This window comes from Harpia harpyja, chromosome W (assembly GCF_026419915.1).
Source record: "Harpia harpyja isolate bHarHar1 chromosome W, bHarHar1 primary haplotype, whole genome shotgun sequence".
Lineage (NCBI taxonomy): Eukaryota > Metazoa > Chordata > Aves > Accipitriformes > Accipitridae > Harpia > Harpia harpyja.
The window spans coordinates 33,050,465-33,077,794 of NC_068968.1; the positions used below are offsets into that span (position 1 = coordinate 33,050,465).

Sequence of the window (27,330 nt, forward strand, 5' to 3'; positions counted from 1 at the left end):
GTCCCGGTACTGACCCTTGAGGGACACCACTCATTACTGGTTTCCACTTGGACATTGAGCCATTGACTGTGATGCGACCATCCATCCAATTCCTTATCCATCTAAGAGTCCATCCATCAAACCCATAGCTCTCCAATTTAGTGACAAGAATCTTGTGGGGGACTGTGTCAAAGGCCTTACAGAAGTCCAGGTAGATGTCATCCATAGCTCTTTCCTTGTCCATTGATGCAGTCACTCCATCTTCGAAGGCCACTAGGTGGGTCAGGCAGGATTTGCCCTTGGTGAAGCCATGTTGGCTGTCTCTAATCACCTCCCTGTCTTCCACATGCTTCGACATGTCTTCCAGGAGGGTCTATCTTTGCATGATCTTCACGGGCACGGAGGTGAGGCTGACCGGTCGGTAGTTCCCAGGGTCCTCTTTTTTACCCTTTTTAAAAATGGGTGCAATGTTTCCCTTTTTCCAGTCACTGGGGACTTTGCCTGACTGCCATGACTCTTCAAATATGATGGAGAGTGGCTCGGCAACTACATCAGCCAATTCCCTCAGGACCCTGGGATGCATCTCGTCAGGTCCCATGGACTTGTCTATGTTCAGGTTCCTCAGGTGGTCTTGAACCTGATTTTCTCCTACAATGGGAGGGACTTCGCTCCCTCAGTCCCAGCCTTGAGGCTCAAGGGCTTGAGAGATGTGGGCAGAGAAATTACCATTGAAAACCGAGGCAAAAAAATTGTTGAGTACCTCAGTCTCTTCTCCATGTTGGTTGTCACCAGTTCTCCTGTCTTATTTATTATGGGGGTGCATTTTCTTTAATCTCCTTTTCTGGCCAACGTACCTGTAAAATCCCTTCTAATTATTCTTCACATCCCTTGTCAAATTCAGCTCCATCTGTGCCTTAGCTTTCCTGATCCCACCTAGAAAATTTGGAATAACCTGGGATATTAAGCCACTCAGCCGAACTTCAATACCCGGACAATATCTGACAATGTTCCCCCATGAGCTGACAATGGGCCCTTGTGGCAAAGGCGGCTAACGGGTTCCTGGGCTGCATTAGGATGAGTGTTGCCAGTAGGTTAGGGGAGGTGATCCTTCCCCTCTACTCAGCACTGGTGAGGACACATCTGGAGTATTGTGTCCAGTTTTGGGCTCCCCAGTACAAGAGAGATATGGACATACTGGAGAGAGTCCAACTGATAAGTTGAAATCATAAAATCAACATTTTAAAAAAAAAGTTCATAACATTTCAAAGACTTACACTTCTAACTTTTTAAGAGTAAAGTTCTGACTCTACTGTTGATATGGAGTTAGATTCAGCATCTTTTCAATGTTCAAAAATTTTGATCTTTAGAATAAAACTAAATTAAACAGTGGTTTAGTTATTTGCTACCTGTTTCCTTCACTTTTATCATCCTGCTTACTTTTTCTAGCTTTTCTTTGCAGTCAAACATTTTAATGCTATCACATGTGGGAGGGCTTAAGAACAATTTAAACACAATTAGTGATCAACTCAGACGTTGGCACCACTGAACATGTTCTTAGAGAACGGAGTTATTGGACTTATTTAAGTTACTCTATCCACACACAAGCAAAATACAAAATAGCTGTCAGTTTTACTCATCTTCGAAAACTAGGTGTCAATCATTAACATTACTGTCAGGGATAAAAGTTTCAGTGGCTTAAGGAGGTAATAAGCAAAATACACATAGCAGGAGATTTAAATTTCCTGGTGGAATGCAAAAAGCTGGCTGGGTTCTTCCTCAGGGCTGAAATTCAAAAGAATATCATAGAATAGTGACCAATAAGTCCACGTACATTTTCACTGATCATCCTTTTACTGAGACCAGTAATTTGCTTACCAATAGCAGCTTATAAAAAGAATGTCTGAAAACAACCCAGTGAAGAATTCACCACTTCAGGTTGTAATTTAATTTGTTACTCACTCTGTTAAAACAGTGTATTTTCCACTACTGTAATTTATCTAGTGTTGGGTTCTAGTCACTGGTTCCTGTTCTGTCTTCCTTTAAGATTAGAGTCCTTCCCTATGCAGTTTTTATTCCACATTAAGGTATTTTAACTTCTGAATCTTCTCTTGACACTCTGCAGAGTTCTTTTTATGTTTCCCTCTAGAAGTAATTTTTCTAGTGCTTAAATCCTCCACAGCTTTTCATATGAAAAACAAATCCAACAAAACCCCACAAACATTCCTCCCTGCAGTTTTATAGTGTTTGGTCCCACTTATCCCAGATTACACAGAACAAACCTCAACTCATCACTTTTGTTCCTGAGTCTGTGAATCACATTCACTCCCCCACCTCCCAGATTGTTTTCAGTCTAGTATCAGGAATGAAGATTAGATATGCCATCAATTTCAGTACATGCATTGCCAAAGCCACAAAGCATGTCAGATCTGTCTAAAGTAAAAGTTGCTCAAATGTCACTCTGAAGTATAGACTGACTATATCAGCTTGCTTAACAAGATCTAGCATTTAGCTACAATACTTGTTGCCTATATGCTCTTTAGAGTAAATATCAGTAAGGTCAAAATATTGCTCTTAATTTATCATTTGGGATTTAAGATTTAGGCTGCAGATGCTGAAAATAAGAGGCTTACTCATTATGGTAAACATTCACCTTTAATATTTGATTTAGGATACAAGCAACCTGCTGTTGCCTTCTGCTATTAAGATTTTACTCAGCCATAATAGAAAGATTTCCCCAACAGAACACACAATTTTTGGGGCCTTATTTTCATTCAACATTTTTTATTTTCACTGTGCGCTTAATTCTTCAATCTTAGGCAAAACATTCTAGTAACTTTGTAGGGACAAAATTAACTGTGGGTTAAATTTAGAGTTTTTCTGGATAACAAATAAACACACAAATTGCATCATATGCCAAAACATGAAGGACAGTGTTTCAAAACTGTTCAAAAACTTATCAGGAAAAACAAGTTAATGTTCAAATGGAAAACAGGGGCCTTGGAGAATAAATAGTTATAAGGCCTATCTTGTAGAGCCTTCCAGCATTTCTATGAGACTTAAATAATAGGTTTCAGGATTCAATACTTTTATGTTTTCTATGCATTAAATCCAAGACGTCTATTACCAGTTAGCTGTAGTTACTGTGACAAAGTGCGAAACTTTAAATTGTTCCTTTGAGGTTAGTTGGAATTTCTGTACTAACTAACCATATTACATATACACTGAAGTTATGCTAGCTAATTGCAATATTGATGTATTTTGATGGCTTTTTTGTTCATAGGTGAGTTTGACTTTATAATCTGGGAAAACATGCATCTCTGCTCACGTCTTCCAGTATTTGTGACTAAAAGAAGCTGAAGAACAACTGCCATAGAAATGAATTTTTTAAAGCATGGCCTTCTGTACAAGGATGTTCTCTTGCACTGATACTACCTGTTTTTCTTGATACTTTACCTGTTGATTCTTATGCAAGAGAAGTCAGAAAGAGAAAAAAACTGCAGCTGAAATTACCAGAGCCCCTTCAACACCTAGGAAATCCTAAAGCTTGGTAAGGTATCAAAAGAGGACAAGTTCTGCCTGAGAATATTGCCTGCAAAGTAGAATAGACTTGTTACAATCCCTTCTCCGTTTCCTAATCAACTTCTCTAAGCTCAGAAATAGCCAAAGTGTTATATTTTGACTTCCCTGAATCGTGCTGGAATACTTGGATTTATCACTATCCTAATGTTTTGTCTAAAGAGACTTCTATAATAAAAGTGCAGTGCTTAAACAACCAATAACAATTGTATTTCAGCTGCAATTCAAAGTTATTTAATCTATTTAAAGGAACTAATCCTTCACAGACAAATGGATTTAAACCAAAACATTCAGCTCCATCTGTGCCATAAGTTTCCTGATCCCATCCCTACACATCCCAGCAGCATCCCTATATTCTTCACAGGATGCATGTCTGTGGTGGGTTGATCTTGGCTGACCAACAGGTGCCCACCAAAGCCGCTCTATCACTCCCCCTCCTCAGCTGGACAGGGGAGGAAAATATAATGAAAAGGTTGTGGGTCGGGATAAGGACAAGGAGATCACTCAACAATTACCGTCATGGGCAAAAAAGACTTGATTGGGGAAACTAATTTAATTTATTGCCAATTAATCAGAGTAGGATAATGAGAAATAAGAACAAATCTAAAAACACCTTCCCCCCACCCCTCCCTTCTTCCCAGGCTCAACTTCACTCCCGACTCTTCTACCTCCTCACCCCGAGCAGCGCAGGGGGATGGGGAATGGGGGTTGCGGTCAGTTCATCACATGTTTTCTCTGCCGCTCCTTCTTCCTCACACTCTTCCTCTCCTCCAGTGTGGGGTCCCTTCCACAGGAGACAGTCCTCCACAAACTTCTCCAACGTGGGCAATTCCCGTGGGCTGCAGTTCTTGACGAACTGCTCCAGCATGGGTCCTTTCCACAGGGTGCAGTCCTTCAGGAATGGACTGCTCCAGCATGGGTTCCCCATGGGGTCACAAGTTCTGCCAGAAAACTTGCTCCTGCATGGACTCCCCTCCACGGGCCACAGTTCCTGCCAGGAGCCTGCTCCTGCGTGGGCTCTCCATGGGCTGCAGCTTCCTTCAGGGCACATCCACCTGCTCCGGTGTGGGGTCCTTCACAGGCTGCAATGTGGATATCTGCTCCACCATGGTCCTTCGTGGCTGCAGAGGGACAGCCTGCCTCACCATGGTCCTTCACGGCTGCAGGGGGACAGCCTGCCTCACCATGGTCTTCACCACAGGCTGCAGGGGAATCTCTGCTCCGGTTCCTGGAGCACCTCCTCCCCCTCCTTCTTCACTGACCTTGGTGTCTGCAGAGTTGTTTCTCTCACATATTCTCACTCCTCTCTCCCAACTGCTGTTGCATGGCAGTTTTTTCCCCTTCTTAAGTATGTTATCACAGAATTGCTGCCACCCTGTGCTTGTTTTGGCTGGGATAGAGTTAATTTTCTTCATAGTAGCTAGTATGTGGCTATGTTTTGGATTTTTTAGTTATTGCTGAGCAGTGCTTATACAGAGTCAAGGCCTTTTCTGCTCCTCATACCACCCTGCCAGTGAGTAGGCTGGGTGTGCACAAAAAGTTGGGAGAGTACATAGCCAGGACAGCTGACCCCAACTGACCAAAGGGATATTCCATAGCATATGACATCACGCTCAGCAATAAAACTAGGGGGAAGGTTGGGGGGGGCGTGGGCGCTGCTCGGGGACTGGCTGGGCATTGGTCGGTTGGTGGTGAGCAATTGTTTTCATTTGCATCACTTGTCCTTCCTTGGGTTTTATTTCTCTCTCTCTGTTATTTTCCTTTTCATTACAATGTATTAGTATTGTTATTATTTTATTTCAATTATTAAACTGTTCTTATCTCAACCCATGAGTTTTCTCACTTTTACCCTTCCAATTCTCTTCCCCCCATCCCACTGGGGTGGGGAGCGAGCGAACGGCTGCGTGGTGCTTAGTTGCCTGCTGGGGTTAAACCACAACAGTCCTTTTTGGCGCCCGACGTGGGGCTCGAAGGGTTTGAGATAATAACAGGTTGACCAGAGTGTCAAGGGATTTATATCTGTTAACTGCTGCGGGTCACGATATTGATTCATCTGTTCTCAATATTAGTTTATCTGATCTGCGCCATGCTCTTTTTTTTTTGCTGTACATGTTAAAGATTGGTGTTGGCCTTTGCAGTTTGCTGTGCTCTGTAGTGATTAGTGATGTTTTGCCTGGGAGATTTGTTATTAAAACACTGACCTTGAGCTTAATCTGATGTTTGGGCTCTGTACTGAAGCCATTACTGTACTTAGGGTACCATCTCATGGAGACAATTAACAACTATACTTCTTCCTCTGAGAGGTTTTTTGTGGAGAAAATACAGAATGGCACCTTCGCTACCTTCTTCTGTGATGTTTTCTCCCTAGTTACAATAACTTCTCAGTATCTTGAACATCCTTGGGTAGTTAAAATACTTCTATTGGTATTTCTTAGGAATATTGCTTCGGTTTTGTCTAAGGTTAACAAGCAGTTTAGGAATATGACCCAGGCTCCACAAGAGTATGGTGTGATGGGTTGACCCTGGCTGGATGCCAGGTGCCCACCAAAGCCGTTCTATCACTCCCCCTCCTTCTCAGCTGGACAGGGGAGAGAGAATACAACAAAGAGCTTGTGGGTCGAGATACGGACAGGAGAGATCACTCACCAATTACCGTCACGGGCAAAACAGACTCAGTTTGGGGAAAATTAAATCAATTTATTACAAATCAACCAGAGTAGGGTAATGAGAAATAAAACCACATCTCAGAACACCTTCCCTCCACCCCTCCCTTCTTCCCGGGCACAACTTCACTCCCGGATTCTCTACCAACCCCCCAGCGGCACAGGGGGATGGGGTTTACAGTCAGTTCATCACACGTTATTTTCTGCCGCTTCATCCTCCTCAGGGGGAGGACTCATCACACTCTTCCCCTGCTCCAGCATGGGGTCCCTCCCACGGGAGACAGTCCTCCACGAACTTCTCCAACGTGGGTCCTTCCCACGGGCTGCAGTTCTTCATGAACTGCTCCAGCATGGGTCCTTTCCACGGCGTGCAGTCCTTCAGGCACAGACTGCTCCAGCGTGGGTCCCCCACAGGGTCACAAGTCCTGCCAGAAAACCTGCTCCAACGTGGGCTCCTCTCTCCACACATCCGCAGGTCCTGCCAGGAGCCTGCTCCAGCGCGGGCTTCCCACGGGGTCACAGCCTCCTTCGGGAACCCACCTGCTCCGGTGTGGGGTCCTCCACGGGCTGCAGGTGGATATCTGCTCCACCGCGGACCTCCATGGACTGCAGGGGGACAGCCTGCCTCACCATGGTCTTCACCACGGGCTGCAGGGGAATCTCTGCTCCGGCACCTGGAGCATCTCCTCCCCCTCCTTCTTCACTGACCTTGGTGTCTGCAGGGTTGTTTCTCTTACACGTTCTCACTCCTCTCTCCGGCTGCCGTTTTCCGTCTGTCCCAACTTTTTTCCTTCTTAAAAATGTAATCACAGAGGCGTTACCATTATCGCTGATTGGCTCGGCCTTGGCCGGCAGCAGGTCCGTCTTAGAGCCGGCTGGTATGGGCTCTCTCTCGAACACAGGGGAAGCTTCCAGCAGCTTCTTACAGAAGCCACCCCTGTAACCCCCCCTGCTACCAAAACCTTGCCACACAAAGCCAATACATATGGTCGTGGGTGGCAAGGCATGTGGGAGAATATGGGCAGGTATCTAGAGAACTTCTCACCTCCAATGGTCTGGAACTTCACTCCAGAACAACTACAGGACCCTGATGAAGTGATAGAATGCTTGGGGGGGAAAAAAAAAAAAAAGAAAAAAAATATGCCGTGGCTATTCCAAAGAGGCACAACTTATTGCACTGTCAAGGCCCCTCTGGATGGCATCCCTTGTCTTTGACACTAAACTTAACTTTCATGGGGGATGGGAAGGTTGAAAGGAAGAACAATGGTGGGATAAAAATGCAATGCATGCTTTAGGAAAAACTCCCAGTTTTGGAAGTTCAATTGCTGATATAATGAAGTGTTTAACAGCCAGTTGCATAGAGCTCACTGATATACTTTTAAAATAATTTAAAAGTTAGTATAATGGAGAAGTAAGAGTTCAAGCTGGCAATGCTATAAAGAACACAATGTGTTTTATAGGGGTTTCCACATAGTCTGTATCGGTAGGTGTTATTGTGCTAAATATTTGACTGATGCTGGAATTTGTTCAACAGAAGGTTAGTACAAGCTAATAATATACTACAGAAATTCAAAACATTGAATATTACAAGTTTTCCCTGAAGGAATTCACTGCCGGTTCAAACATTAAAAAAAACCCCAAACAAACAAACACCACCCCCACAAAAATCACAATCAAAAACAAACAAAAAAACCCCACCCCCCACCAAAAAAAAAACCCCAAACCCACCCCAAACAAACCCAGACTTGACATGAAGAAGGGGGGGGGGGGGGGGGGCTGAATTTTGTTTTGTTTTTCTTGAGGGATCTGTAAGGGTGAAAATTATTTAATTCATTCATTTTAATTATGAGAGGTCCCAGATGAAACATTTGCTGTTTTTGCAGAAGTACTTTGATACAAAACAGAGACATTGTAAAACTGAGAAGTAAAAAGTCAAAGCAGCTACCTTTTCATCCAAAAAGACAAACTACAAAGATACTTTTTTATTTCTTAAGTTTTATATGATCTAGAGAAAGTGTGGTAAAGCACAGAAATAGTCTTCTGCTTTGTCATTCATCACCTCCCAGATTTGAAGTTGACATACTGAGCGTACCATAAGTAAGTGACGACCCCTTTCAATCGTGCGGATCACTTGTGTTAGAAGCTAATTTTTTAACACAAAAATCTTTCCTATAGATAGACATATAGTACCTAATACAGCAGCAGAGAAAAATTATTCTTCTGTGTAGTGTAGTAGCACAAATCAACAATGCTTAAACCACAACTACGATATAATTACACTATAGAACTACACCGCACATGATTCATAGTGATAACTAATAGTATGAGTCTAATTAATAAACCCTACATACCTTGTGTTTGAAATGTCAAAACCAAGAGATTTAAACAAACATTTTAATAAAGGTAGAATTAAAAATTTGGAGTTCATATCTGCTCCAGCTTATGTATGGTTAAAGCTGAGGTCCCAGAACTATAGCTTTGACATATCCAAATTAGTTTGAATAGCAACAGCAGCACAGATATTCCCTAGTTAAGTCAAATGAAGGTCATTAATGAATGACCAATGAAACATCAGTTTTCTTCTCTCTCCCTAAAATGGCCCGAAAAATAGGACAGAAATAGCTGAGAACCTTAAAAGCAACATTTTGGTAGAGACTGATTTATTAGTTAAAAATGCAAAGGCCTATGCAAATACCTGAGCTGCCAACTGAGTTCAGCTAATATGATTATTGAAATTCTGTTCAAGCTCTGAAAACAGCACAGATTTACTGTTGAAAACATTTATATTTCTTTTCAAATTTAAGTAAATCACTTTTCAATGATACCTGTTCATTCTGTAAATGAATAATTACCTTACATCTATCCATTCTAACAACTCCATTTTAGGACTTTGAATGTACACATACGGGCATCTTGAAATGAACCGGTCAAAGTTCCTGGCTTTTCTATTTTTGAATGGTGATGTGTTTATCCACCCTCCACAAACAGGAGGGCTATCTCATGTAGATATTTCAGACAACTTCACTTAGAAAAGCCTCTTAACCTTTTGCAAAAAAAGTAGATTTGATATTCTGAAAATTTCAACAATTCTAAAAGACAGCATACTACTTTCTAATCACACAGTGTTTTTCTCTTCCTGGAAGAAAAGGCAGAGTGTCTATGTTTTTGTTTGGTTTTTAATATTTAAGATAACGATTTATATTTAAAACAGCTGGTGGTTTTAGTTATTATGGATACAGTCACACATGGAATGCTCCCCTTGCAACTCATGTATTTGATCTACCGTTATGAAGTAGCATATTGACATTTACACTAATCCCGTCCTATGAAGTATTAAAAAAGAATTTTTAGTAAGTACCTAAGCACTCTTTATATGCAAGGCTAACCAGCAGACAGCTTATTAAAAATACTGAGGCAGTAGAGAGAAAAAAAAAAATCCTTCTGTTCAATTTAGCTTTTTAATATTTTAATATGTGGCTTATGCCTTTAAAAAGATAAGAGCTGGACAGCAGCTAACTTAGACTTAAGTTTGTTGCTTTAATTGTATTGGTCAGGTTTTTTACAGCAACACTGTCTTACACTTTGAGCCTGTAAGTCCGGTGTCACAATACTATAGTTTTACTAAAATTCAAGAATAGCAGATTAATTATTTTTCAAAAAAAATTTAATTTAAATTAGTTCGCTTTACTTTTTCTACTCTAATGCGCAATTGCGTTACCATATTCAAACACAGTGCAGCAAATTTTTCTTATCTTACCTGCCACTACAGAGAAGCCAACGAGCAAAAGAATAGTGAGGTATGATCTTCTGTATGACACTAGCCATTACCATGGTAATCACCAGCTGTACACCTATCACACCCTGCAGAGGAATAAATTAACAAGTCAATGTGTTAAAAAAAAAAAAAAAAGGCACTCAAGTTTTGTTTTGTGGTTTGTTTTGTTTTTTGTTTTTTTGGTTTTTTTTTAACATTTGAAAAACACCTTCATATAGTAGGGATAACATTTTTGGTTCTTTTTAAACTGCAGGGGAAGAAAAACAATACTGCATCAGTTTTCAAGAAATCCCCTGGAACTTGCTATAATAATCCAAAAAGAAAAGGCATTGCCAAACCACAAGGACAGCAACGTATGTACTATCTGACAGCTGAAATACAAGAGCTTCTCCATTTAACAGATATTAAGCCACATGATGGCGTGACATTTCACAAGACATGATACCTTAAAATTATATCACTGATTACAATCTTGCTTTTGGTGGTCTCTTCAATTCTGACATGACTTAACAGCTGACACTGCACAAATCTACTAGGAATTAACAGTAATTTATAAAATTTGCATTTATGACTTGAAATTTCAGCTTTCTAATTACATGCAACATTTTCACGCTTAAAACATCACAAGAAAAAAAAACACCCACAAAAACCCAAATGTAGACATACAAGTGAAATTTACCAAAATATGCAAGTTAAAAGGCACCAAAGATCAAACAAATAAATAACTTCTCTTTTTTAAACTGATCTGTTTTTCAAAATACTCTCTCATGAAAAGGAGCATATGCACATTTTCAATCAGCACACAAAACACCACATTTAAGTAGTGGCATAAGAATGTTTACATGCCTATTTATTCCTAAACATCAATCTTTGGATATTGCTAGTTACTAACAATAACTTAAAGAGAAAAATATATGCCTTTGTATTTCTAAAGTTCAGAATTATACTTCTGTACTGGGTCTGGCTGGGATGGAGTTAACTTTCCCCATAGCAGTCCTCATAGTGCTGTGCTCTGTATTTGTAGCTAGAATGGTGTTGATAACACACCAATGTTTTGGCATCAAGGCTGTCTCTCCAATTCCCCCACCCCCAAAGGCCAGTAGGCTGGTGGTGGGCAAGAGGTTGGGAGGGGACATAGCCAGGACAGCTGACCCAAACTGACCAAAAAGAGATATTCCATACCATAGGACATCATGCTCAGCAATAAAAGCTAAGAGAAAGGGGGAGGGGGGCATTTGTTAAGGCGTTTGTCTTCTGGAGCAACTGCTACACATACTGAGGCCCTACTTCCCAGGAAGTGGCTGGACATCACCTGTTGATGGGAAGCAGAGAATAAAACTTTTTGCTTTGCCATGCTTCCACACACGGCCTTTGCTTTTCTTTATTAAAGTGCCTTTATCTCAACCCACGAGTTTTTCATCTTTTCTCCCCCTGTCCTGCTGAGGAGGGGACGTGATAGAGTGGCTTGGTCAACCCACCACAATCCCCTACAAAGGGAAAGGAAGAAGGCAGAACAAGAGACCACCTTGGCTTAACAATGAGCAGTTGGGTGTGCTTAAAAGAAAAAAGAAGCCTACTGGCTATGGAAAGGCAGCCAAATAGCCATTGAGGACTACAAGAACCTTGCTAGGGCATGCAGCCAGGAAGTCTATGGCTCAGCCAGAACTGAAATTGGCCAGAGATGTCAAGAACAAGAAAGGGTTCTTCAGATACGTGAGCAGTAAGCAGAAGCACAGGGAAGACATAGGCCCATTGCTAAACAAGGCAGGGAAACTAGTTGCTAATAATGCTGATGAGGCAGAGGTTCTCAATACCTTCTTTGCCTCTATCTTGACCAGCATAGCTGAACCCCAGACCACAGGATCAAGTAGCTATGACAACACACATGTCAACCCACCAGTAATGGAAGGGCTGGTCTGCAGCCTCTTGCAAGGGCTCAACCCATATAAATCTATGGACCCAGACAGAATCCACGCCAGGGTGTTAAAGATAAGTGGCTGACATCGTTGCAAGGCCACTGTCTATAATCTTTGAAAAGCCACGGAGATCAGGGGATGTCCCTAATGACTGGAAGAGGGCAAATGTCATACCCATCTACAAGAGTCCAAAAGAGGACCCAGGAAACTACAGGCCCATTAGTCTTACTTCAATTCCTGGGAAAGTAATTGAACAAGTCCTCCTAGAAACTATCAAAAAACAAATGAAGCTGGTAAATCCATGCTGGCTTTTCCCAATCACCCAAGGCAAATCATGCCAGACTAACCTGATCACCTACAACAAAATAACATCTTCTGTCAACATGGGGAGAGCAGTGGATGTTGTTTACCTGGACCTCAGCAAAACATTCAACACTGTTTCCCACAGCCTTCTCCTAGACAAACTGGCAAGATACAGGCGAGATGGGTAGTCTGCGAGATGGGTAGGAAATTGGCTAACAGGCCACACTCAGAGGGTGATGATCAATGGTTTTTACTCAGGCTGGCAGCCTGTCACAAGTGGGGTCCCCCAGGGATCGATACTGGGCCCCACGCTGTCCAACATCTTCATAAATGATCTGGACAATGGGATTGAAAGCACCCTCACCAAGTTTGCTGATAACACTAAACTGGGTGGCGAGGTGGACACGTCAGAAGGGAGAGCCATCTTACAGAGACACCTGGACAGGCTGGAAGAGTGGGCTAGCAAGAACAGTATGAAGTTTAACAAAGACAAGTACAAAGTCCTGCACCTGGGACAACATAACCAAAGACCCCAGTACAGGCTAGGATCTGTGTGGCTGGGGAACAGCCTTGCTGAAAGGGACCTGGGGGTCCTGGTGGACAACAAGCTGAACATGAGTCAGCAGTGCACCACTGCAGCAATGGGGGCAAAGCGGATCCTGGGCTGCATCTGCAGGGGCATTACTAGCAGACATAGAGATGTGATCATCCCACTCTACTCAGTGCTTGTCAGGCCACACCTGGAGTACGTACGGTGTCCAGTTCTGGTCCCCGCAATTCAAGAAAGATGCAGACAGGCTGGAGAGGGTCCAAGGGAGAGCCACAAAGACGATCAAAGGGCTAGAGAATCTGCCCTATGAGGAAAGACTGAAGGAGTTAGGTCTTTTCTCCCTGGAGAAGAGAAGGCTCAGGGGGGCAGGGACACCTCATCAAAGTATTCCAGTACTTAAAGGGCAGCTACAAAGAGGATGAAGGCTCTCTCTTCACAAGGAGTCACATGGAGAAGACAAGGGGCAACGGGTACAAGTTGCACCAGGAGAGGTTTCATCTCAATATAAGAAAGAAATATTTTACAGTGAGAACAATCATTCACTGGAACAACCTCCCCAGGGACATGGTAGAGTCCCCATCACTGGAGCTTTTAAAGATGTGATTGGACAGGGTGATAGATAATCTAGGCTCCCTTTCCAACAAAAGGTTGGACCAGATGATCTTTTGAAGTCCCTTCCAACCTGGGCTATTCTATGATTCTATGAAGATCAGGCTTGAAAGCTCTATGTATCATTTTAAATACTTTGTCAGGGATTCTTGTCATCTTGGAGTCATGTGCATTAGACTACCCAAAGCAATTACTTTACTAAGTGTACTTAGAATGAAACAAAGTGTTATTCAAAAAGTTGCCTGTATAATATATTTGATACATTTAAAATATCATATAGCTCAGAAAGTATATGCTCTTTAATTTGTTTACAAAATAAACCATGTATTTTAAAACCAAATGTTTATTCTGACCATCTCATATGATGAGCCTATTTCCATCCAGTGGGAGACAAACCACTGTCCCTCAATCTAGTTTGCTTACTAAGCCTTGATCCTCAGAGTTCATTATCTCAGGGTAAAGCTACATTAATATTTCTTTAGAAAAACACACCTAAACAGGTGCCAGTGTTCTCTCTCCAATTACTCCTAGGGCTTTGCATTTTTAATTATAAGATGTGCTTTCAAGACAACTAACAGGAAGCAAAATTATGCAAATCAAGGCAGTTAGTTTTTACACAAGGCAGCAGGTCCAACAGCTCAGCTAAAATGCTTACAATTCAACAAACTATTTAAATCTGCATCCACAGAAACTAATTTCCTTTACTCAAGTGATGACTGCAAGTTGTAATTGAACCCATTAGGATCATTTTGTCTTCAGCCATTAGATGTCTTTCTCTGAACTCCTTCCCTTTCAGCAGGAATTCACCATACTCACTCCCATAGAGGCTACTCCTGCATTTCCTCAAAAAAAGAAATGCCTACAAAAAAAATATTTCAACTTATAACTGAAAACATCCTAGTAACTTTTAAACCATTAAAACAAACAAACAACAAAAAAACCCCCCACACCCACAAACAAAAAACCCTAAGAAAACTCAAATCCCAATTTTAATTTTGACTTTATAGCATGCCATGTGCAAAGCACATTTTGTCAACTCTACTCTTTTGCTGGTACGTACTTACACGATATTTATATGCTCATTAATACACACTGGAAAAATCTATACCAATCCAAACTATCTCGAATTACAACACTAAAACATAGCATAAGGGTATGTGGAAGGATAGTGTCTGCTCCTTTAAGGGTATCTGGCCAAAGGAGCCATAAACAAGAACATACAGACCAACACATGATAAGGAAGGTTGTGATGAGAACAAATCTGGTCAATCACACTAATTGGTAAGGATATGGGGAATGTGAGAAAGTTTGTTTTTTTCAGTTGGGAGAATAAGGGAAGGGAGGGGGACAAACACAGAGACATAAAACCTGACAAATTAGCATTAACAAAGACAATAACCAGAAACAAACCTGGTCAGTCACACTAATTGATGAGCTATCAAGAAACTTCAGGCAAACTTGGGACTTTGTAACCCATAAGGATGCAAACCTGAGGGTCAAGGATTTTCAAGTGAGAAATGGAAAAGCTTTTGTATTAGCAACAATCAGCAAGGTCTCTAGGAGAATATAACAAATACTCATCTGGTACAGTCAACAAAGTGTAATGGCATTTATGAAGTCTAGAAGCTAAATGAATACAACGTATTTGAAATGCCATTTAATCAGTAACAAGTTATTGCTCTTGCTATTAGACTGGACTTTTCTACACGCAAAACCTTTCCTCCATATGTGTATGTGCATGCTCAAGCTGCGCTTGGAAAAATAAGACAGTACTTGGCTGAAATGTAAATGTAATTCAAAGTTGGCTACTACATCATATAAAATATTGTATGGGATTACCAAAGAAAAGAGAGCTCACTGTATCAAGTCTTAAAATGAATGCTTTCTGTGTAAAAACTACTTTTACAAAACACCTAGAGTCAGAATGATATCTGATATGGTTGACAATCTGATATTTAAAGGCTCTAAGGCAGTTACAAATCTTACTGTTTGTAAGCATCAAATATCCACAAAGCTAGCTTTGGGAAAGACATCTACATCAGGAGGCCTCTTCAAAATTTAGAGGCATTTTGTTTTCATAACCAAGTTTTCCTAAATTTGTTTCTTGCTTCCTACCACTGTTTAAAGCACAGCAGAGAAGAAAAAAAGATGCATAAAGTGGCATCAAGAACACACAAGGAATTCAGGGCTACCATCAAACTGCTCACATTCATGGGCCTTTCCCACCTGAAGGTCACTTCTTTCTTGACCAGTGTCTTTCCACATGTTCAAAGGAGGGTCATGAACTGCTAGATGGAAGCAGTCAACAGCAGCACAACTCCCTTTGAGATAAGGTGTTTTGTTTAAAAAGAAAATTACCTTACAGTCAGTCAACTGCATTTTAACAGAGAGAGTCCTGCTTCTTTTTTCACTGAGGTTCTCTACACATAAAGATTATAAAACTCTCTGCTAGTGACTATGAAACAAATCAAGTTATTCCTGTAGAAATCTCATGACCAGAACAAAGGCATTTTTAAAATCACAACTATCATTACCACTGAAGCAACCAATATATGATGTCCATTATGCAGAACACTAATATATATTAAATGTATTATTAAATTACAAGTAGAACTAGTCCAAAGAATCTGGTCTACGACAATGGAAAAAAACAAGGTGAGGTTATAATATTATTATTACAAAATTTTTAAAATCCAGTTTACCCATATTTCCCCAATTAACACATGAACAAGAACTATGGAAGCTATCACTCTCCAGAACATTTACTTTTTAAATAGAAAGTTCTGCCATTACAAAGATCATTCCAAATATAGAGAGAGAATAGTCTTTAATGCCTCTGCTGAACAGTCTAAACGCGGCCTTAGGTAGTATTAGGATGTTTGTGTAGAATTTAAATTTGTGAGCATAACTACATAGATGAGTCCCAATGGCCACAACTTGGAAGAGCGTAGCTAGCAAATTATGTTGATAATTTAATTTATAAACCTCTTAATGCAAAAGAAACTGATGAACATTTCATTCTACTCTTGATTCGGAACTGGAGAATACAGCCTTCAAACAGCATAAGAGTAGACCATCACAGATAATCTTTTAATTTTCCTTATATCATGGAATCACGTGCAAGGATTATTTGTCCATACTTCCAGCAACTAGTAAAGAAAATTGGTTCTGATTTTTCAAGCCCATCAGGCAACAGAAACAAGCATTTGGTTTTGTTTGTTGTGTTTTTTTTTTAATAAGGATCTACATTGAGTGGACAAGCTATTTGCCCACAACCTTCCAAAGCCAGTTTCAAGTACACTGCTCATGGAATCCTACAAACAGTACAAGTATTTGAAAATCTTTTGATTCAATATCCTAACCCCTAGATGAAAAAAAATATATATATATGGAAGGAAAAAAAAAAAATCCACAAACCACCCAACAGCTACACATTTCTTTGCAGGTTCCTAAACATACATAAGTAACAGATATGCAAGTAGAATCAGGCCATTAAGTATTTAAATATTATGACATTCTGAGTAAAACCAGATTTTTAAAATCAAAGCAGAACTCTAAAGTGTAGTCCCTAAGCAAGACTTTCATCATTTGAACAACACTAGCATCACCATAGCTAAAATGACACATTGTCATTTATATCCATATGGAATGGAAATATATGTATTAATGGCACATATAAAATGTGCTTTTTATACCAATATAAATGTAGTCCTAGGGTGTGTTGCGGACACATATTTAGCTAACGGTCGCAAGAGCATTCCAGACGCCTTTAGAAGGCCTTGAACAGAATAAACAAGAAGACAAAAAAAGAAAGATGCCAATTAGAAGAACACAGGTGCACATTCCACGATAAAGGGAACTTGGCACAAAGAACCTCAATTCGGCAGCTTATCTTGACCAATTAGACTGAGACAAGTTTCGCATGTTTTAGTTAATACAACCAATTATGTCTTATGTTTATGCGCGTGTACAGTGTTGATATAACCAATCATTAGGTGTAACTAGGCGCGTGGACAGCACATGCTAACCAATCTTTAATCAGCTTATGCGTGAACAGGAACCAGAATGAGTATATAAACCGAGCTATTTGGGCAATAAAGTGGCATCTGCTTGATCATATTGATTGCGTGCAGTGTCCGTGACTTCCGCGTCAACAAGGGTGCCCCATATATCTCATATCTGACAAGTATATTAAAAGTGGACCCAACCAACCCTGGTGTTGCAAGTTGTAATTAAGACATAAATACAGAGTTCAACATATCTTTATAATGAAGGAGATGAGCTCATAAAATACTCATGTCTCTGCTATTTAAACTAGAGATATCCAAAAAGCTTATGTCATTAGTAGTGATTACACCAGTCAAGCTTTGTTCTTCTCTGTTTCTGTCTGTATTACAAGAAGCTCCTTTACAGCAAGTTATGCCAGGTGCAATAGTTTGTGTCTATGCTACATATCAGTATAAAGTCGTTATAAGATCGAAAACAGAACAGTATTTCTCCAACAAGTACTAGTAACAGAGACCAGCTATAACACTTTTGTTGGGGGGTGGGGGGTGTGTGTTTTGGTGGTTTTGCTTCCCCTCTGCTCCAGTCATCCCCAAAACCGAGTTGTTACTGCAGCAAAAACCGGAGGGGGGGGACGGGGACGACCACAGGACCTCAGCCTTAAGTCACAAGAGAGCAGAGGAGTGAAGAGAGCCCCTACCCCAAGCTCAGTATGAGACAAGGGGAGTCAAAAGAATCTCAGTAGACATAATAAAGGGGGATGAGAGATGATGTTTAGCGCTTACATTGTTGAAATTAGCTGAGGCAGAGACAGTCTTTGATAAGAAGAGCTGGTCCCAAGGACCAGCCAATGAGGTAGAGACAGTTCCTGATAAGAAGCAGGAGCAGGCCCCAAGAGCCAGCTAAGACTGGTCTTGCGGCTTGGGTGAATACCAAGAAACCACTGAGCCTGTGCAAGAAAAAAGGTTACTAGCGGTGACGGAGTCATCTATCTTCATCTCTGCGACCACCATAAAGAGGCACTGCGCAAGCGCAGTTGAGAGGAGACTATGGAAATGGCCTCTCGGAGCTAATTTTAATATGAAGCAGGGATAGGTCATGCATATGTATAGGCGTATTGTGAATATGTAACACTTGACTGTATAAACTTGAGACAAACTGCCGAGTCGGGCGCGCACGACTTTGGTGGGACTACCCCCCGTGCTGCCCAGCGCTGAATGAACATACCTACTTTACAATCTCACTGATTGTGGAGTCTGTTTTCCGCACGTCAGTTTGGCGAGCCAGCCAGGAGACTCTCTGCTCGGCTGCGGGACCGACTGCGGGGCGCGCCCCGAGCACTTTCCTCGGAGGAGCCTCCGCTGCCAGCCGCTCACCGCGGGAGCAGACAACAACCTCCTGAAGCCGCGGACCGAACGGTATGTGTCACAAAGGGAGCCTGTAAATCGTACGGGCCGGGGCAGCTGGTAAATCGCGCAGAGACGCCTGGCGTGCAGCGTAGTCCCCGTATGGGAGGAGGGTACCCTGTATGGTAACAAGGGGGGATTTGCTGACCGATAGAGCGGCCGCTAGCGATCTTGGGGGTAGATCGAGCAAATCCGGGGTGACCGCTGCATCCCAGTATCGGGAGCCAGGACGGACCTGTCGATGACTGGTATATAAGAGGCAGGAGAAGGGTAAGCGCACCCCCTCGCAATTGCGCTTGGTACATTTTTGCAGCTGCTGAAAGGTTGTCAACTGGAGTGATGATTGTATGATGTGAATGTTTGGAAATTTATGTTAAAGATTTTGTGTGGGTGTGTGGAAATGATATGTTGAAATTTATAGGTGTATGTATGTTTGTTAATGTGTGAATGTCTTTACGTATTAATAGGGGTGATTCCCTGCTTTGTATGTGGGCTTGCAACTGGACTATATAGTAATTAGCTTCCGGCTTGGGTTTTGATGAAGTGTAAATCTTGTGGGAGAAGGTGGTACTGTACATCTAGCAGACGGAAACTAGACTGCCTTGAGTGTTTTCCCCAAATTCCACACTTTTATGATTGGGAAAGAGTTCACTAAGAATCCGAAATAGTGAGATTGGTGTGTAAAGGAAAATTTAATTCCAGAAATTTGGGACGTGTGGGAGGAAAACTGGGGGAAGACTATAAAGAAGTGTAAGGAACGATTTGCATGGAAGCTTATTAAAAGGAGAAGCCAAAATCAAACTTAAGAATCATTAGGAAGAGTATTAAAATGGGAAACAATCAAGGAGGAGTATTGAGGAAGAGTCCTCTGGGTTGTGTAATTGCCCACTGGAAAGATATTGTTAGGACCGGAGGTACGGAAAGTAAAAAGAACCTTATTAAATACTGCAATCAATGGTGGCCGTTGTATAAGTTAGAAGGTGATGCTAAGTGGCCACTTAATGGGTCAATAGATTATAATACTCTATTACAACTAATGCTGTTTTTAAGGAGAGAAGGAAAATGGGATGAGGTTTCGTATGCAGACATGTTTTTCACCCTCCGAAACCATCCGGAGTGGCAAAGGGACTGTGGAATGGTACCCCCACAGGACCCCATGGTGCTCGCACTTGAGCGAGAGAACAACAAGGAGCTTAGAGGTAAACTGAGGCGGCGGTGTTCGGCATGTAGTATTGGACAAAGATGTACAAAGGCAAATAAAATCCATCAGGCACCAGAACAAGATCTAATTGATTTGTTTAAGCCTCCCCCTCGACCACAGGAACAGGATGCAGACTCGGATAGAACTCCAACACCCCCGAACAGCCCTGTATCTTCCTGTACTAGGAAGAAAACTACCTCAACAGCTTTACAAGCACCTCTCCGAGAGGCGGTGGGGCCGGATGGTGGGACAATGTTAATCAAAGTACCCTTTTCTACTGCTGACCTAGGGGAATGGAAAAAGGTTGCAAAAGATTATAGGAGAGATCCGATAGGTGTAACTAAGCATTTCCAATTTATTGTAAAACAGCATAACCCTGATTGGAAGGATATACAGCTATTATTGGAATATACGACTGAGACAGAGAAACAGCTGATTTTAAAAACAGCAGGGAACCTTGCTGAAGATCATTATAAGATTACAGGAGGGGACATTAAGGAATATTTCCCTCTCCAGGACCCAAAGTGGGATGTTAATAGATCTGCACATATGGAAAGATTGCAGGGGTATCAGGAGTGGATTACAAAAGGAATGGAGAGGGCAATCCCCAAAACTATAAATTGGTCAGCTTTATATGCAGTTAAACAGAGTCCTTCTGAGTCTCCATCCGAATTCCTGCACCGATTGAGGGATGTAATGCACCGCAGCACACCGCTGGATCCTGGGTCAGAGGTAGGAGTACAACAATTAGTCTCCCTGTTTTTGGGTCAATCTACAAGGGATATAAGGCGCAAACTTCAGAAATTACGCCCTACAGAGAGTAGGAATTTAGAAATATTGTTGGATGAAGCATGGAGAGTATTTAGTAACAGAGAGGAAGGATATAGGCAAGGGCAAAGGAAATTAATGGCCGTTATCCAGGAAGAAAGAGGAAGAGGGCCTAGACGAGACTTGCCCCGACTGGGCAAGGATCAATGTGCTTTGTGTAAGGAATTCGGTCATTGGAAAAAGGAATGCCCAAGGAACAAGGAGGATCAGAGGGCTCAAACAGGAAGAACGGTAGCCCATGTGAAGGGAGATTGATGGGAACCTGGGGAATCTACCCTAGCGGATCCACCGGTTATAATTAAGCTAGGGAAAACACAACAAGAGGTAGAATTTTTGGTAGATACAGGAGCAACATACTCGGTTCTGAACCAAGCTTTGATGCCCCTGGGAGATGATTATGTCATGGTGAAAGGAGCGACTGGCCAAAGTGAAAAGGCATATTTTTGTAAACCTTTAGAATATAAATTAGGGAAACAGTGGGGCATTCATAAATTTTTATATATGCCCAACTCCCCAAAGGCACTTTTGGGAAGGGACTTGTTGGAACAATTGGGAGCAAAATTGTATTCAAAAAGGGAGAAATTACTCTGGAGGTAAAAGATCAGCAATATATTCAAATATTGAGCCTAACCTTAACCAGTCTCCCCCTAGAAGGAAGCATTAACGAGGACATCTTAAACCAAGTGTACCCGGGGGTATGGGCTACCGATGTACCTGGAAGAGCAAAAAGTGCTCCACCTGTTGAAGTTAGGATCAAGGAAGGCCGAAAGCCGGTAAGAATTAAACAATATCCCCTAAAGAAGGAAGACAGAGAAGGAATCCAGCCGGTGATAGAAAAATTTTTGCAGTTGGGATTATTAAAAGAGTGTGAGTCTGAATTCAATACCCCTATATTACCTGTTCAGAAGCCCGATGGGTCATATCGGGTGGTCCAAGACTTACAGGCGGTGAATAAGATAACTGAAGATCTTTACCCGGTAGTGGCGAACCCATATACCCTGTTGACTGTATTAACACCTGAATTGACTTGGTTTACTGTTTTAGATTTGAAGGATGCTTTCTTTTGCCTCCCTCTCCATGAAGCCAGCCAAAAATTATTTGCATTTGAATGGGAAAACCCCAAGAGTGGTCGAAAGACCCAGCTCACTTGGACGGTGTTGCCACAAGGATTTAAGAATAGTCCTACCATTTTCGGCAATCAGCTTGCGAAAGACTTAGAATCCTGGGAAACCCCGTCTGAGGAAGGGAAGCTGTTGCAGTATGTGGATGATATCCTGATCGCCACCAAAACAGAGAAAGATTGTATGACATGGACAGTGAGTCTGTTGAATTTCCTGGGACTCCAGGGGTACCGGGTATCCAAGAAGGCGGCACAGGTAATGCAATGCAAAGTGAATTATTTGGGCTATGAAATTAGTGCGGGACAAAGAACTTTGGGACAGGCCCGTAAAGAGGCAATATGTCAAACTCGGAGACCTCAGACAGTAAAAGAGTTACGGACTTTTCTGGGAATGACGGGGTGGTGCCGATTGTGGATCTATAATTATGGATTGCTTGTTAAACCACTGTATGCGCTGACAGCCACTGAGCAGAAACACCTTGAGTGGAACAAGGAGACCGAACGAGCCTTTGAGCTACTGAAAAAGGCTTTGATGTCGGCCCCGGCCTTAGGACTCCCAGATGTGAGTAAGCCGTTTCTTCTTTACTCCCACGAGAAGCAGGGCATTGCCCTGGGAATATTAGCACAAAACCTGGGTCCGTATCGACGGGCAGTTGCCTACCTCTCTAAGCAGTTAGACACGACTGCAAAAGGTTGGCCTGGATGCCTGCGGGCAGTTGCGGCTGTGATATTGAATATACAGGAAGCCCGAAAGTTTACTCTGGGCCAGAAAATGACTGTTTTGGTGTCTCACACAGTATCAGCAGTACTGGAAGCAAAAGGTGGACATTGGCTCTCTCCGCAAAGATTCCTGAGATATCAAGCTATATTGGTAGAGCAGGATGATGTGGAGATTGTAGTCACTAACACTGTCAACCCAGCTTCTTTTCTCAGCGGGAACACAGGAGAACCGGTACATCATGACTGTTTGGAAACCATCGAAGCAACATACGCCAGTCGCCCGGACCTGAAAGACAGCCCCATGGAAAACGGGGAAACTTGGTTCACAGACGGAAGGAGTTATGTCCTAAATGGTAATCGACATGCGGGATACGCCATCACCGCCAGCCAAGAGGTAATAGAATCAGGGGCTTTGCCCATGAACACTTCCGCACAGAAGGCAGAAATAATTGCTCTAACCCGCGCCCTGGAATTGGCCCAGGGCAAAGTTGTGAACATTTATACAGACTCAAAATAAGCCTTTGGAGTTGTACACGCACATGGAGCAATTTGGAAGGAGAGAGGACTATTGAATTCCCAAGGGAAAAATATCAAACACGCAGAAGAAATTCTGAAGTTACTGGAAGCTGTCCAGCTCCCTAAGAAAGTAGCAATTATGCATATTAAGGCACACCAGAAAGTGAGCTCAGATTTGGAAAGAGGGAATGAGCTGGCAGACAGAGAGGCAAAACAAGTGGCCAAAACAAAGGTAAAAACAGAAGGGGCCTTAATTCCTGATAGGCAAATCTCCCTAGAAGGTAAGCCAGAATACACCAAGGAAGATCAGAAGCTCATTACAGATTTAGAAGGGTCATATAATGAAGAGGGGTGGGCTCATACCCCACAAGGAAAACTAATCATTCCCTCTTGCTTACTGTGGCATTTGATACGGGAGGAGCATAGGAAAAGGCATTGGGGAACAGAGGCTCTGTATAATCATTTGATAAGAGAAATTGTGGCTAGAAATTTATACACCACGGTGAGACAGGTGACTCAACAGTGTGATCTTTGCCTCCAGACTAATCCTAAGAATACCCCCAAGCCGGAAATGGGCCAGATTGGAAAAGGCAATGGGCCTGGACAGCAATGGCAAATTGATTTTACAGAACTTCCAAGAAAAGGGGGGTATCGATATTTATTGGTATTAACTGATACCTTTTCAGGTTGGCCAGAAGCATTCCCAACAAGAACGGCTAAAGCTCGGGAGGTAACTAAAATACTGGTACAAGAGATAATACCACATTTTGGGGTTCCAGCAACCATATCCTCTGACAGAGGACCACATTTTGTCTCAAAAATAGTACAACAAATTAGCCGCCATTTGGGTATAGATTGGCAGCTTCATACTCCATATCACCCCCAGTCGAGTGGTCAAGTGGAAAAAATGAACCACTTAATCAAACAGCAAATTGTGAAATTAGGACAAGAAGCAAATTTGACATGGCCTCAGTCTCTCCCTTTAGCCCTTCTGCGTATACGAACAAGACCAAGGGCGAAAGAAGGACTGAGCCCCTTTGAAATTCTGTATGGACAACCCTATGGGATACAGAGAGGGGTGTCTGTACAAGCGGGGGATGAAATTATGACTTCTTACATGGTAGCATTAGGTAAGCAACTTAATAAAATCAGGAAGCATGTGGTAGGGACTCGAGGGAGAGGTTTGGATGGGCCTGTACATAATATACAACCAGGAGATTATGTGTATATAAAGTCTCTTACAGAAAAAACTCTGGAGCCGCAGTGGGAAGGACCATTTCAAGTATTACTTACCTCCTTCACCGCGATTAGGATCAAGGAACAGAGCGCCTGGATCCATCACACTAGGGTGAAGGCGGCACCCAAAGGACAATGGACTTCACAAGAAAAGGGACCTTTGAAGCTCAAATTTGTAAGACATTGATTGTCACGCTCCTGAGTTGGACCTTGCCTAAGGGGCAGGCTTGGGATTGAAATACTTATTTAAATATGACAGAGAGTATCTCGAAAGTACTAAATTTATCAGATTGTTGGGTATGTAATCCCCTTCCTCAGGGGAACATGGAACTCCCCTTTTTAGGAGTCCCAACCACAAATTGGACATCTCTTATTAAAGACGGGCCAGACAGGAATGGATTATGCCTTTATGGAAAGGGAAATACCCAGCAGGGACCCAGCTTTGATCTGGAGGTACCTGACCCTAAAGAGGTCTTAATTACTGGCCGTTGCTTAAATATTACTGATAATATTTGGGGAGACATGGATAATTGTAGCCTTGCGGAAAATCTGGGAACTTTTGATAAAGGAAAATTAGAACGTCTTGGACTGAACTTAACTATCAGTTTCTATTATATCCGGAAACCAAAGAGGGGGCCAGAAAAGAAGGGGCGAGAACAAGACAGAAGGGAGACACATCTCGGTCCAAGATGCAACACAGGGCCCGGATACTGGTGGCTCTGTGGGGATGGCAGGGCCAGAAAGAGTTTACCCCAGAACTGGAAGGGACACTGTGTTCGGGGGTACCTTGCACCTCAGATCAGTATATTCGAGGGAGCTTCACCTCCCCGAGGGTTTTTGAGAACACCTTGGCTCCGTGTAAAACGGACTGAAAACCCACTAATTATTCGAGGTACTAGGTACCATAGTTTTGTCCGATGGTTAATCCCCTCTTTAGGGGTGAGTTGGAGAAAGCTATCGTGAATATATCTGCTACATTAGAGGTTATAGAAAATGCTACAACTGATGCGATTCGAGGGCTGCAACTGGAAATACAATCCCTAAGTAAAGTAGTACTCCAAAATAGAATGGGATTGGACATGCTTTTAGCAAAAGAAGGGGGCTTATGTGTAGTTATAAACCAAACTTGCTGTACCTATATCAGTGAAAACCAACGAATTGAAACAGATCTTGAAGAGATATGGGAAAAGACTAAAATACTACATGAAGCTTCCCAAGATGACACTTCTTGGGGCTTGACAGGCATATTAGAAAAATTAACCTCCTGGTTGCCAAATTTGGCATGGTTGAAGCAATTGTTTGTCACTATAATAATCATCATTCTCTTGTCTGTGGTCCTTTGCATAGTGGTTCGATGTGGCTTTTTGTGCTGTAAGAGTACAGGAGACTCTTACAGTGAATGGAAAAAGAATCAGTTACGACGAAAACTCGAGACCAACAAATACTTTGAGAGGATGCTAGATAGGGAAACAATGTATTAGAAGTACTAGGATTAGATATAGTAAAAGAATTTACTATTTTCTAGAAAAGGGGGGACTGAGACAAGGGGAGTCAAAAGAATCTCAGTAGACATAATAAAGGGGGATGAGAGATGATGTTTAGCGCTTACATTGTTGAAATTAGCTGAGGCAGAGACAGTCTTTGATAAGAAGAGCTGGTCCCAAGGACCAGCCAATGAGGTAGAGACAGTTCCTGATAAGAAGCAGGAGCTGGCCCCAAGAGCCAGCTAAGACTGGTCTTGCGGCTTGGGTGAATACCAAGAAACCACTGAGCCTGCGCAAGAAAAAAGGTTACTAGCGGTGACGGAGTCATCTATCTTCATCTCTGCGACCACCATAAAGAGGCACTGCGCAAGCGCAGTTGAGAGGAGACTATGGAAATGGCCTCTCGGAGCTAATTTTAATATGAAGCGGGGATAGGTCATGCATATGTATAGGCGTATTGTGAATATGTAACACTTGACTGTATAAACTTGAGACAAACTGCCGAGTCGGGCGCGCACGACTTTGGTGGGACTACCCCCCGTGCTGCCCAGCGCTGAATGAACATACCTACTTTACAATCTCACTGATTGTGGAGTCTGTTTTCCGCACGTCAAGTACAGAGCCGAGAGAGATCCATAAGCATCTCTCACCCATCCACCTCCTCCCAGCGGAGAAATTACACCCCCAGAGACCCAGGCCCGCAGACACAAGCCTCCTCCCAGCCCCTGCGAGGTCCGAGTCCCCCAACCCGCCCACACACAGGGGCTGTCCTCCCTCTCACCATGGTGTTCGAGCCGCTCTCACCCAGCACTGCTGCTCCAGCCGCCCAGCCTCGCCCTCCTCCAGGCACATAAATCCGCCGCCCCGCACCACCTCCACCGTGGCAGCCAAGCGTCCGCCAAACACCCACCACACACCAGCTCCCACTTGGCTCACGCCTCACCTCACAGAGGTCACACCAGGACCCCGCCAGCCAGAGGCCCAACTAAGCTGCCCTCCCAACTGCCTGCGCAGACGGAACCATAGCGCGCCAAGGCTGTTCAATATCAGCCAACTCTGCCCCTACCGTTCTGCCCCCACATACGGAGGGTAACTAGACGAAGAAAGGCACCCATCAGGGAACAAAGCAAGCAAGTCTCCAGTGCTCTCCCCATCAGGCGCAGCAAAGGTAGCTGGTTCTGCGCAGGGCTGTAGCGTGACCCTGACCACGTGACATGGGAGATCACCAGAGTGCTGATCTCGTAGGGGTGAGCGGGGTGTTCCTCAGCCCCACTGAGAAGCCGGCCCCGCCACATGGCCGACTGTAACAGTGGCCCGGGAGGGGCAGGCGGGTAGCTGAGTTGCCTGCAGGGCAAGCAGGCAGGCGGTTAGGGGGTGCTCAGGAGGAAAAGGGCAACAAAATCAGTCCCGGAGAAGGAGGTGTCTCCCGAGAGACAAACGCTA

At 42.9% G+C, this 27,330-nt stretch overlaps 2 protein-coding genes across 2 annotated transcripts in view; one reads left to right on the forward strand and one right to left on the reverse strand.

Moving 5' to 3' along the window:
- The window catches only part of LOC128136197 (transmembrane protein 161B-like), a 63,615-nt gene extending 36,766 nt beyond the window's left edge, over positions 1-26,849 (reverse strand). The window contains exons 1-2 of the mRNA XM_052775393.1: positions 26,669-26,849; positions 9,976-10,079 (exon numbers count right to left, since the gene is read on the reverse strand). Of these exons, the coding sequence (XP_052631353.1) occupies positions 9,976-10,079; positions 26,669-26,671 (107 nt within the window). The 5' untranslated portion in view covers positions 26,672-26,849. The remainder of the gene's footprint in view (positions 1-9,975; positions 10,080-26,668) is intronic.
- Positions 23,143-26,482, forward strand: LOC128136196 (protein NYNRIN-like). Its single transcript, XM_052775392.1, has one exon. The coding sequence runs from the start codon at positions 23,307-23,309 to the stop codon at positions 24,588-24,590; it is 1,284 nt and encodes a 427-aa protein (XP_052631352.1). The 5' UTR covers positions 23,143-23,306; the 3' UTR covers positions 24,591-26,482.
- Positions 26,850-27,330: the final 481 nt, after the last annotated feature.